The 13,183-nt window shown below is 59.1% G+C and overlaps 1 protein-coding gene and 1 long non-coding RNA gene across 5 annotated transcripts in view; one reads left to right on the forward strand and one right to left on the reverse strand.

The window, feature by feature from the left end:
- Positions 1-1,390: 1,390 nt before the first annotated feature.
- The window catches only part of KBTBD11 (kelch repeat and BTB domain containing 11), a 33,634-nt gene continuing 21,841 nt past the window's right edge, over positions 1,391-13,183 (reverse strand). For all 4 annotated transcript variants that reach the window (XM_059156292.1, XM_059156293.1, XM_059156290.1 and 1 more), the window contains exon 2: positions 1,391-8,071. In XM_059156292.1, the coding sequence (XP_059012275.1) occupies positions 5,137-7,266 (2,130 nt within the window). In that variant the 5' untranslated portion in view covers positions 7,267-8,071 and the 3' untranslated portion in view covers positions 1,391-5,136. The remainder of the gene's footprint in view (positions 8,072-13,183) is intronic.
- LOC131820604 (uncharacterized) lies at positions 8,637-10,273 on the forward strand. The gene is made up of 3 exons (XR_009349712.1): positions 8,637-8,857; positions 9,359-9,697; positions 9,967-10,273. It is a non-coding gene; the product is annotated as an uncharacterized LOC131820604 (long non-coding RNA).

The following is a 13,183-nucleotide window of genomic DNA, read 5'->3' on the forward strand; positions in this document are numbered from 1 at the left end:
GAAGCCCCGACCCGGGGGTGCCTGCGGCAGGGTGTGCGCACGGCTGACCCGTCAGCGCTCCGATGGCATTGTTGATGATGCAGGTACGGAAATGTGACCGTTCATGGAGTCGGGCGTCCCATAGGTTCTAGTTATGGGACAGACCCGCCACTCAGAATGAACGCAGACGACGTCCTGCCTCGGTGCTTTTTCTACCTTTCCCAGCCAGCACCAGGGGACAGCTTCATGGAGAGTAATGACCCGCTGTCGGTGATCAGCGGTCAGTGCCGGATCCCTCCCCGAAACGCTCCAGTGACGGGCTTCTAGCGGGACCCCTTGGGACACGGCTGCTTACTTCCTGCTGCTGGAATGTTCGGAGGCATCTGCGGGAACCAGCAGGTCAGTCTGGGACAGCGCAGTGCCCAGGTCAATGTCCTGTTAGCGCCAAAGGGCAGGGCCACCAGCCACCAGCAAAATGGTCCCCAAGGAAGGCGCTCGGGGGCCGCTGTGCTCTCTGAAGAATTGAGCCCAATAACTCCCCTCGGCAAACACAGATGTCAGTTCATCTGCCGGAAGTGGTTTTAAGAAAATCCTCCTTTCTCACGGGACGAGAATCTCAGACCAGCGATGTGAGCTTTTCCCATACCCTCCATGGGCCCCAACTTGTTATAAAGTGCATCACCTCCGTCTGCAAAGCCCCTGTGTTTCGTGGCATTGCACCTAACTGAAAAGGTGTGAAAGGCCAAGAAACTCATCTCAGGCCATTATCAGAACCCCAGAACTCGGCGGGGGGGGATTGCAGCTGTGCGGAAGTTCAGACTGAATTCTGGTTTTGCAGGGAAAAAGCCATTAGGAAATGATACGGCAAGCTCGGATCGGGGAGCTCCTGCGTCCCCCAGCCCAAGTTACATCCCCCAGCCCCCCGCCCCATGAAACAATAGTTTTAAGAGGAAAAGAAATAATTTCTTAACGAACCCCTACAAATTAACAATGGCACGGGCCCGTGATCCTGGGAAGTGCGAACTGTAAGGGATGTTTGGGTCTACAGGCTTCCCTTTGTAGGAGTAAGTGACCATGCAGACCCAGAGGTGTGGCCGACGGGGAAACCAACGCGTGGCACTGCGGGCAGGGAAGGGACAGGTGAGCGGTGGAGGCGCGGACAGGCGCCTTGTAAGTGTGAAGAGACCATCGAGCGTAAACGTGGGGGCTGGAAAGAGGCTCGGGGGTCATCATACCCTCATCCACCGAGGGGAGCCGCCGGCACGGGCCTGGCAGACAAGGCGGGCACCTCCGCGGCCCAGGTGAGGACGCTTCTGGTTTCCCGAGGGAGGACAGCTCACCTGGGGCTCCGCTCTGCCTGTCGGGGTGCGGGGGGGCGGGCAGAGAAGCAACCACGGCACAGATTCAGGAGCAGTAGCATTTCCAATGATTTATTTCATCGTGGCATAAGCGGACACGGACAAGGCTTCACAGCAATTGCGCCCAGGCGCGGGAAACCGAAGCGTTAGCTCATTCCCTGTGCGTACAGCGTCCGCGGGCCTGACCTGCGGGGAACAGGGCTGGTGCGACTTTACTCGACGCCCCCCTGCAGTCTGTTCACGCTTGTTAGAGCCGTGGAGGGCGGAATCCTCCCAGGAGAGGCGTCCAGCCTGCATTGCGGCTCCCCGAAAGCAGAGTCCCGGAGCCCGTCACAGCGGCACGCCCAGCACCGGAGCGCGGGGGCCTGGCCGTGCGTGCCGGCAGGTCCAGGCGCTGGGGCAGAGAGGCGGTGCTGCTGGAGCGTGCGCGTCTCGTTCCTGTCTTCTCATGAATACCACAGCCCAGGTACGGTGTAAGTGAGAAGCTGGGATTTTTGGAATGCCCGACTACAGCATTTCATAAGCTGGGGAAGCACCTAACACAAGCTGCCCATCTGCTGCCATTTCGGCCCTGCAGGTGCTCCCGCGGGCTGTGGTCCCAACGGACCTCAGCTTTAGAAAATACAGCCAAGGACCTCAAACACATCCCGTTTGAGAATTGTTCACAGGAAGTTACCCAAGAGCTCCCCTGACGAGCCAGCATGACCAAAGCCACCAGAAACGGCGCAGATGCGGCAGACGGCTGTGCTTCTTGAGTGTCTGCGGCAAAATGCACGCGTAAGAGTTCAAACCGCAGCAGACACGCAGCCACGGCGTCTGTGTGTCCTCTTAGAGGGGCCCCCAGGGATGCAGAAACCCCATCCGCAAGGCCCAAGTCCAGCTTGAAAGCTGCCAAGGGTCGCTTGGGGCTCAGGTTGTTCCCAAGACCAAGAATAAACGTGTGGAAGAAGACATGGCCAGCCCCGTGTCTCTGCGGCTCGAGTGAGTCTCCATGGACAAAGGCCGTCGGCTAACCAAAGGCCGGACCTTTCTGTCCACCGCAGTCTCCCTGGACAAGCCCACTGCTCCTTTGCATATGGGGAAATGTCTGCGTGCCAGGGTCACCTGCACGAGAGTTATGGGTGGTCCTACACACATCAGACGCGCTGGCCTCTGACAGACCCGTCTTCAGGAGTCTGCGGCAAAGCGAGCAACCGGGAATGGGAACAGCGAGGCATCCCGACCCGGCGCTGGTGCAGGCCTGGAGCGTCCCGTCGTGTGCGCAAAGGGCCCGCCTTGGAGTATCAGCCGTGAGGGGCCAGTCTCGGCAGGGGATGCCCCCCAACAGCCCCTCCACGCACCACACAGTCCCCCGCATCGTGGCCCCGGCCCCCACCTGCTTGCCTGACTGCTGCAAACCTCGTGGTTACAATTCCAAATACTGGCCCCAAAAGCAAAAGAAACTGGTCCTCGTGGCATTTGTCTCTGGGAGGCATTTGTATTGAGAAATAAGATCCACGTCCTTCTGTGTCCATGCACCTATCCTTGCGTTCCCTGGGCTTGCTCGTGCATTCCAGTGCGGCAAACCCTGGAAATCCAGGGTCAGTTCGCGCAGGAGGGACGCCAGGTCTGGGGCCGGCCTCTGTTCAATTAAATCCTAGAACAACACACAAAACTCCAGCTGGGCACGGGACGCTGAGGCTGTCAGCGCCCACGAGTCAGCACCTCCCGTGTGCCCCTGCAGGACGAGCCTGCTTGGGAAACTCACTCCCACAGCATTTTGTTCCGAAACAACAAACATCGCAGGAATGATTTCACGAGCAAAATCACAGTGATAGTGTTTCATGAATTTGAGAATGAAGGAATGAAAATATTGGCCTGGCTCCATTTCATATAAAAGCTTCAGCATAAATACAAGATTCTAGAGGGAAATGTGCTGGACACAGGCGCACGTTTCTTTACAAGAACATTGTTTCCTGCGCTAACTTCCTTCCCGCTACCATTTCTGCGTTCTACTCGTACGGACGGCCGGGCCAGGCGAAGTCTGTCCTTTTCTAAGATGAAGAACCAGGCTGCCACGATACCTTCTTGGCTCAGGAGCAGGCTTGAGAGAGCACATAGGTCGCCAGAACATACTCTCACAGAAATCCTAAACTCCATCGCTCTGGCTTGTGCATCATGACGCAAGCTAGTCATTTCCAAACATACTTAACCGGTAACTTCCACAACCACAGGCTCTTTAGAAAGCACAACTTGTTTCCCAATGACCCTCTGTTGCTACAGAGACGTCAACCCCCACCACTGGAGAAAGAAGGGAAAAGCAGTGAGGGGTGCGCGATTTCCTCTGGTTAAGTGCCGGTGACTGTCAACATGCACTTTTCCTGTTATAATTTTTTTAAATGGCCTCAATTCAGAATCCAGATCGGTTTGCCTCTCTTTCTGAGCACACACTTTACCCTTAAATTCTTAATAAACAGTAAACTCTGTCTACACCTGTTTGGAAAGTAAAATGTTATAACAAATGAGCAATCACTTGGTTTCTTTTTAACACTCGTGACCTCTCAAAGTACTGAAATTGATGTTAATTCTATTAGGATATTTTGGAAGTCGATTAGAAAAAATGTAGTTTACCTGCTACTTAACGTTACAAATACACATTACCTCCCCTATGTCAGTATACTTCCTGTCACTGCCACATCTTCCTGCCACCATACTAGTAAAAATTAATCTCTCTCGTCAGAATGGCCTAATACATCCTGCGAACATTGGACAATACTGGATTCCAAATGTGCCTACATGTTTGTCTTTAGAAGTGCCGAGAGGGGCTTCAACCTTCTTCTCGGGGGCGAGGGGAAGGGGCACCTGTTCTTTGAGCCCGTTCGAGAACAGGAAGGTGGCTGCTCATGTAGAGGGCACTTGAGGAAGGTTCCTTTCAAAACAGACAAGCATCCTTGGGGTCAGCTTTTGCTACTCGCAATCTGCTCTCTGAAGTAAGTCATTACTAGGACATCGGATATAATCATTAACACCCTTTAACTCAAAAGTCTGTAAGCTATCTGGGTTGAAAGGTGAGATGGAGTGGCCCTTGAGAGGGGGTGAGGCCCATTCTGTGGGATCCGCAGCAGACAGAGGCAATCCTTCCCCGCTTGCTGGACAGGAGACAGGGACAGATCCCACCTTTCACGCTTGCGACATGGGAAACTAACCCAACCATAATTGAACATAGGATGACATGAGCCTTTTCACTAAAGCAGAAAAAGTTTCAAGAGCTCTGCGTATGGGTTATGAGTGTAAACCTCAAGCCAACAGAGCCCACGGTGGCCTACTTCAGGGGCTCCCCCGCCCGGGGGTGGTGGCCCTGAGCTATGTGCAGGGTCTTCTCCTGGTGCAGTGAGGAAGCTAGTGTGCACACCCCCGTCTGGGACTCTCCATCCCACTCGGGAGCTCAACTGCCCCTGAGCACCCTGGCACAATGGATGGGCACTCTGGGACCCACCCACTCATCCTCAGGCGTCATCTTCCACTTCCTCCTCCTTCTCCCTCCGACATCCCATGCCATATTTGTAAGGTCACCTCTTTACACACACCTTACATAGTGAGCCATTGACCCTGTGGAGCAAAGCGGTGCAAAAGGGAATGCAGAATAGGGCAGCAGACCTTAAAACAGCATTGCAAAAAGTCTTCAAGGCCCCGCGACAAGCTTCCAACTTCAAAGGGTTTAAATGGTCCCCATGGACCGTGCCCCCCCACCCCCTCCAGTGGATCTCCGCCCACGGGGGCGTCCCTGAGGGAGATGCCCAGGTGGACCCCAGGTGGACCCCTACGCGGCGCCCTCCTCGCCTCGGTCCGGTTTCTCCGGCAAGTTGAGCACAAACGGGAAGAGCGAGCCTCGGGCGTCCAAGGGGGCGCGGAGCGGTGCGGGCTCGAAGCTGCCCCCTTCGCCCGCGCCCACGTCCGCGCCGGGCTCGCTGTCCTGCGGGGGCACGAAGCGCCAGGTGCCTGCGCGGCTCACGCAGTAGATGGTGCCGTCCAGCGCCACGCAGCGGAAGGGCTGCAGGCTGGACGGCGCGCCCGGGGGCCGCAGGTGCGCGGCGCAGCGGCTCCACTGCTTGGCCAGGCAGTGGTAGCGGAACACGCTGACGCCTCCGGCCTCCGCCGCCTGCGAGTCGCCGCGGCCCCCGCCCAGGTCGAAGCGGTAGATGAAGCCATCCAGGGCCACCATGGCCGCGGAGCGCTCCCGACTGCTGCTGCACGGGCACTCCTGCCACTCGTCGCGCCGCGGGTCGTACTTAAGCAAGCGGTAGAAGAGGGAGCCCCCGGACACGTAGATCGCGCCGTTGCACGTGGTGGCTTCGTGCGCCACAGCGAAGGCGCCGCGGGGCAGCGGGGCCACGGCGGCCCAGCGGTCGGCGCGCGGGTCGTAGCGCTCCACGCTGAGCAGGCACTCACCGCCCACGGCGTACAGGTGGCCGTCCAGGGCCAGCAGCTGCAGCTGCGAGCGCGCTTGGCGCAGCGGCCGCACGGTGCTCCAGCGCTCGGTGGCCGGGTTGTAGCAGAAGACCTGGTCCGAGGGGCGCGCGCGGCCGTCGGGACCCGCCGGCCCCACGCCGCCGGCCACGAAGAGGTAGTTGTAGAGCACGCACAGGCCGCAGCCCCGCGCCGGCGCGCCCTCGGGCAGCCGCGTCAGCTCGCGCCACTCGCCGGCCGTCTCGTGCAGGCAGTAGACGGCGGCGTCGCCCCGACCCTCCGCGTCCCCCGACGGGCTCTGCGGGCGGCTGCCCGCGCGCTCCCCGGCCGGTCCGAGCGCGGCGGCCAGCAGGCGGGCCCGGCCGGCGCGCAGGCGGCGGCGCAGCAGCAGGTCGCGCTCTGCGCCCGACAGGCGCCCGAACACCGCGGGCTCGCGCAGCACGTCCAGGTAGTGGTCGCTCATGAAGCGGTAGGCGGCGTCGCGCAGCTCGGACAGCCGCTGCCGCTTGGCCGCGCTCAGCACCTCGTAGCAGTTGGCCAGGCTCAGCTGCGGCGCCACGGCGTCGGTGGCGCGCTGCACGGCGCACGGCAGCTGCAGGCGGCGCGCGCCGGCCACCACCTCGGCCACGTTGTCCGGTCGCACGCCCGCCATGCGCCCGCTGTACGCGTAGGCCAGGAGCAGCCGCAGCGCCGCCCAGCCCACCCCCTGCACCCGCAGCACGTCCCGGGACGCGCGCGCGCGGAAGTAGTCGCTGCGAGCCGCCAGCACCGCCTTGTGTGCCCGCAGCCGGCGGCCCGACACCTCGATGACCAGGTCAGGCTCCCCGTGCGCCGGCCCGACGCCCGGGGCCACGGGTGGGAGGTCCCCGGTCTCCTCGGGGGACACGGGCTCCTCAGGGGACACGAGCTCTTCCAACGACGTGGCCTCCTCGGTGGACACGGGGTCCTCGGTGGACACGGGCTCCTCGGGAGACACGAGCTCTTCCAGCGACGTGGGCTCCTCAGTGGACACGGGCTCCCCGGGAGACGCGGGCTCTTCCGGGGACGGGCGCTGGGCTGGGTCCCCGGGCTCCTCGGCGGACGCGGGCTCTTCCGGGGACACAGAATCCTCCGGGGACGCGCGCTGCTCGGGGTCCCCGGGCTGCTCGGCGGACGCGGTGGCGGCGCCGCCGACCTCCCACTGCTGCTCCACGACCCGCGGGCCGCTGCGGCGCGAGGGCGGGGAGGACGCTGCGCCTTCCGCCGCGGAGGCGCGAGACTGCGGCGGGGAGCCGTCCCCGGAGCTGAAGCACAGCGACGCGCGGAGACTGCAGGGTGTCTGCGCGTCGGGCGGCTGCAGGCTGCCCTCTCCCGGAGCTGCGGGCGCGCCGCCCCGGCCCCCGGCCTGGCCGCACGCTCCCTGCGCAAAGGCGCCCCCGGCCTCGGCCCCGCGGCCGCGGTCGTCCCCGGGATAGAGGGCGCAGGGGGGCACGGGGTTCTCCATGGGGACGCTTGCTTGCGCCACCGCCGCCGCCGCAGCCGCGCTCAGCAGCCCACCATGACCGCGCCCTGACTCGGGCTGCGCAAGGTCGCCCGTGCCTCCGGGGCTTTTCCTGGCCGGCGATCAGATTTCACTGGTGTGTGCACGGTTCCTCCGGCCCCCACACCGCTCCCCTCTGCCGCGAGGAGGAGTGCGTCAGCGCCGTGCAGTCTCAGCTGAACTTCTGACGGAGGCGTGGGCCAGCCCGGGGCCAGGGTCTCCGTGGCTTGGTCCCCAGGCCGGTGCACCGATGCCTCCTCCCGGGAACGCGCCGACGGCCTCCCGGTGATCCGCAGCCCCTTCTCTGCCGCGCGGAGCTAGGGGGAAGGGCTCACAAACAGGGCAGCCCTTTCTTCCTGGGCCAGCGTGGGTCACTTTATACTCTCATCCCATCAGTCCCACCCCTGCATCCCAGGACCAACACGTCCAAGGCCGCTGCCTCTAAACTTCAGACCCGGGATTTGCACTTCGGTCCCTGTGGAGTGCACCCCCGAGCTTGCTTTTATTTTTAAGACTCTCATTTGTGATCCGGATTTCGATTAGTCTCTATTAGTCTCCTGTCCGGCTTCAGCAGCTCTGCTACCTCTGCATCCACACTGTTCACCCCCCCCGCCCCCGGGGGGGGGGGGGCTGTCCATAATTCACTGGCCAGGTGGGTGTTAGAAAAACAGGATTCCTGCAGCAGAAGCGGCCTTCCTCACTCATCCAGCTGGAGCCTCCTTTGTTGGAACATCAGATGTTTCCAGACGGTGTCAGCACACTCTTGTTCCTGTTTGTGGGAGAGAGAGAGCGTGTTTGAGTGTGCACTCTGCAGCGGGGTCACCGTGTGTCAGTGGGGTCTGCCACACTCCCCCACCACTGCCACAGTAGGGGACCCACAGTGGATGGGAAAGGGGACAGTGACTCCTCACTGCTGGAGAGTCAGATGAAGAAGATAAAGAGATCAACTTAGGGATTATTTTCTCTCCTTATTCCTGCCCTGTTTGTGAGGCCCAGGGAGAACCTGGTTCAGGCAAAGAGCTTTAAAAACATCCGGTTTCTCAGCGTTTGGAGGGGAGGGGGCGGGGGGGGGGGGGATGGGGGAGCCTGGTGGTGGGGATTATGGAGGGCGCAGACGGCACGGAGCGCTGGGTATGTGCATAAACAATGAATCTTGGAACACTGAAAAATAAAATAAAATTATTTTAAAAAAATAAAAACATCGGGTTGATCCAAACAAAACTCCTTTTTTATAGGTAAAAAAAGGCAGTCAAAGGTCAACAAATTCCTATTTTCAGCCTAATGGGATGTGTATGTAAAGGATGCTCAGTGGAAAGCACAATGAACCTACTAATTTTACTACTATGTGACAGTTTTCCTACAGTCTTTTCCAGTTGGTTTAAAAACCAAATATTTGGAGAAGGAGCAGAGACACTTCTGTGGACTTGGCCTCGGAGGCTCAGCTCTGGAATCTGTTTGAACCCCTCGCTCTCGGAACGAGCCTCTGAAAAACCTCAGAGAAGCAGTTCTCCAAATAGCCCACATGCAGCCAAAGAAAAGCCAAACCAAGAAAAAAGTATGTGTAAGGCAGATGTGAGCACCTGCAAGGGAAGGATAAAATATGATCTTCCCTAAACTGGCAAAACCTTCTGAGACTCCCCAGCCTGAAAGGGGTCTTAGCAGTCCTAGCATGGACATGAGGGGAGAGTCAAATTGTGTTCTAGCTTCCTAACGAAGGGCATACCGGCAAGAAAAACAGCAAACACAGCTCCATTTTCCATTACTAGCTAGGATGTATTGGCCTCTCGAACGAGACGGGCGTTTCTTAATCAGCTTCCCCCAAAGTCTCCGGATTTCTGCCTGTCCTTCCAAACACTGTCCCCTGAGACTGTCCTTCCAAAGACGGTCCCCTGAGCCTTGCAGCAGCTCAGAGTTGAGCATGTCTATCTGTTCGCCCCTAGCCTCCTGCTGCTGGGTTGCTAAAAACGCTTTCCCATTACTTTAGCAGACGTGTTTTCAAGTTGGAAATGCAAAACCTTCCATTCTCTCTGCCTCTCCTGTCCTCTGTCTTTTCCAGAAATCCTGAAGGGCAGCTTCCGCGGCAGAGCCGCTGCACGGAAGGCCATGGCCAGGGTGCACCGAAAGGCCAGGGGAGGAAGTGCTGAGCGAGCGGGACGCCTGGCCCACTGGGGCATGTGGGTCGCGGAGAAGCCAGCAGGACAGACTCGCTCTGGTGTTTACTCAGCTGTGGCCCAGCCCTGCTGCGACACCATCTCTGCGCCATCCACCTTGTCCCCAGCCGCCGCGCCCAGTGAGGTGGCCATGGACGTGAACCCCGGAGCACAGTGAGGGCGAGCGGCGAAGGCTAGAACCCCAGCACGTGGCCCCCGGGAGGCAGCGGCACTCTGTCCGCGAGGTCATTCCGGGGAAGGTCTGATGAAACTAAGGTGTATTGACATATCTTAGTAAAACCCGCACAGATACAGAGAAGAGGGGTTGTCCGAGTCAGGGGTGGGGGAGACGGGCAAGAGGTCAAAGGGCGCGTGCATACGCGTGTGTGAACCCGGATGTCAGAAACTCGGGGGGCCGGCTGTGAGGAGGCTCGTTCTTTATTTAACACGTCTGTGCACCGCCCAAGACGGTGGACCTCAGAGGACCGACCTAGTCTTTTATTTCTTTCTGTAGCCTGAGAAGAGTCCCAGAACTTCCTGGCTCTTTGGCTGACCTGACATCAGACTGAATAAAAACCTAAGCCCTCAAGGTTGTCTTCACGTAAATCGCCGCAGACCTAGAGAAGAGCTGTGATTGGGGCACCTCGCCAAGCTGACGGCTGGCCCGCTGTGTTTGAAAAGAGAGACAGAGCGAGGCCCGTAACGGAGCAGGAGAGAAACCAACACAATCCCAAGTCACCGGGGTCTGAGTTTTTAAAGTTTCTTTCCATGAATTTCTTGACTATTTTTAAAAATGATTGTATGATTTCCTAAGATGGACACTGTTTATGTATCTAAAGTGGATATTAGTTTATTTAAAATTAAATAGGCTTCCTTATAATATAGGTTGTTTAAAAGACTCTTCGTTTTAAATTTTTATGGTCGGCTTTTTGAAAAAACGTGTTTGTTTATAGACCCGGAGCGTCTGAGCTCCTGTAACAGGCAGCGGACCTTGTTGCTCGTGAGGAGTCCCTCTCCTGTGTCGTGCGTGCCCCAGCCAGCCTGTTCCACACACATCGCCATCCACCCCGTTAGGTCCGGAGGCCCCGGGGATGGCGCCTGCACCGGGCCCACCGTGCGCCTTCCCCAACGCCAGAAAGATCCTGTTCTCCCAGGAAACAGCCAATCGTCAGCGTGAGGTTCATGAGCGGAGAAAGCCGTAAGTGCAGGAGCTCTCGTAGAGCCCCAGAAACCTGCAGGGAGCCTCGGGAATTCTGTTTGGTTACAGAACGCGTTGATTTGCGTCAGCTGTTCATACAAACACTGCTTTTCAAGATGATTTCGTCTCCGGGCCCCCGTTACAATGAGTGGGCAGTTCCGGAGGGGCCCGGAGCAGGCGCCCAGGCTGCAGGCACCCCCAGGGCCCGGGTCCCCTTCCCTGGGTACCCATCACGGCGCAGAAGAGACTTGCAGGAGGACCGTCCAAACACCGGGAGCAGCATTTCCGAGGCCAGAGCTGGCCACGGGAAGCGTCAGTCACGAAATATATCTTCGTTCAGAAATGTGGCCCAGTAACGCCGCTGTCCGGCCATGGCAAGCGAGGGGCGTGTGGGGTCTCAGAAGCGTGGGAAGTGGAGCCCGTGGAGTCCGCCTGCGAGAGATCGGTAATGTGCTCCAAGCAGGGAGAGACGCGGTGAGTCAGAGGCCCTGAAGCCCAGGCCGGCCGTGTATCCCGTGGAGTTCAGAAGCCCATGGGGAGGCTGGTGCCATAGTCTGTGGATAATTTCAGGAGTGCGGCTGCCCTTTGGTAGACCGAGTGACACCGCTTAGGCTTTATTCCACCCGACGGCAATCTAGAATTCTGTTTTCACAAAGGACCTTTCTAAAAGACCAGATGAGCTGTGACGTGGCCTGACGGCACAGGGGTAGTTAGAACGCGATGGCTAATGTCTCCATCCCGGGCGTGGGGCTGCCCCAGGCAGGTTCTGCGGGGGGCACGACCATACAGACACGCCAGGGCCTTGCTCTCGTGAGCTCCGCTGCGCAGCAGAGGTAAGGAGAAGGGGCAGCCTCCCCCACATGGCATGATGCCGCCAGTGCACAGCTCCTAGGGCCAGAGCCAGAACTGGAGCCAGCACCGGGAGCCCAGGCCCGATGTGTCTGGAAGCGTCGGGTCCGTCACTAGTGCTGACTGTGAGGAAGGTGACTTCAGCGGCATCCGCATGCTGGGGGGACCGAAGCCTCCACGTCTTCCTGAGCCCCGTCCGTGGCCCAGGACAACTGTCCACGGGGTCCTAGAAACTGGCAGCCCCGCACCCCAGCTGGGAATAAAGCAGACAGGTGAGCGGGCACCTGCGCTTTCGCGGGCGTTATTAGGGGAGTTACGATCTCGGTAACTTGAGGGGGCGAATCTTCAGCAGGAGATGATGGGAACAAGTAAACTCCTCGGGAATTTCCCGAATAAAAGCTTTACGTAAGAGCTGTTCAAGTCCAGAGTCCAAGGCCCGTGAAGCAGGCAGTGAGCTGCCTGTTCCGAGACACCAGACGCCCCGTGCCTTGTTCCATAGAGCGCGGCCTCAGGTCAGGTCTCTGGCCGCCGGGACACGGCAACCTGCCAGCTGACGCAGGAGGAGGAAGGGCCCTGCCTCAGTGGGGCAGAAGTCAAAGGCAGGCTGGTCTTCAGTCTAGAAAAGGAAGCCGGCTCACACAGCACCACCTGGGAGACGGAAGGAGAGGCCCCTGGGTCGAGCCCGGCCTCCAGCCAGGTTCATGCTGGGGCGTCCGAGGTCCCTGAGCTAATCAGTTCCATTTGTCACATGAGCTGACTTGCGTGGGGTTCCCCTCCCTGGAAACTGCAGTCTTCCTAACCAAAAACCGGAGCCTGCGTCACAGCACTGCCTTGGGTTTATAAAGAACGCAGCACGGCACAGTTCCTGCCCCCGGGAAGCGTGCACAAGTGGGCATTCCCGCCCTGGCCAGCACCGCACACAGCCTGGACCAGGCCCGAACGAGCGTCGACCATCCCAGCCGTGTCCAGACCGGCCCTGTCGCCAGCACGGCAACTCAGTGGTCCGCGCTCGTGACTCACGGACGAGGACTAGCAGGACGACCACCAGGGCCTTGATTTAGTAAAGGAGAAAATGCTTGATGCCTAGAAATCTCCAGTGACTAGTCTCATAAAACCAAAAAACTTAGCAACAGACCCAAACAACGCCCAAGACTGTTCTAGCTGTTCACCTTGTGAGCAGGCCACCGAGTCCCCAGGGACTGCCTCCTGCTGGGCAGGAATTCAAGAAAGCTGGTGGGAGCCTGGGATGGCAGCCCGAGGTGCCGTGTTTGGCGGAGCTGAGCCCCCCACTCCACAGGCAGCTCTCGCCTGCTGTGCCAAAGGCCGCACAGTGAGGGGGTCTCTGTGTCCGCACCCTTGGCCGTCCCCCGTTACTGCCTGCCGGGAGGGAGTGAAGCGTGTAGAGAGATAAAATTTACAATAACCCAGGTGGACAGCTAGGTCAAAGCTTGTTTGAACGGATTTACTATTCTGCTTTCTTCGTCAGATCATGGTTTATTTTTTTTTTCCTAATTCAAGAGTTCAGAGATACACAGCACGTTAGAGCTCCAGGACGCACAAGACGTGCCTCTGCTGGTGACGTAATGACCATACGGGAAGGGGAGCAGGAACGGAAGGGCCACTGCAGGCAGCTGAAGGCAGCGCCGCGTGTTCCCCGCTGCAGCGAGAGCCGACATCGCCGGCC

Source organism: Mustela lutreola, chromosome 18 (genome assembly GCF_030435805.1).
Source record: "Mustela lutreola isolate mMusLut2 chromosome 18, mMusLut2.pri, whole genome shotgun sequence".
Taxonomy (NCBI): Eukaryota; Metazoa; Chordata; class Mammalia; order Carnivora; family Mustelidae; genus Mustela; species Mustela lutreola.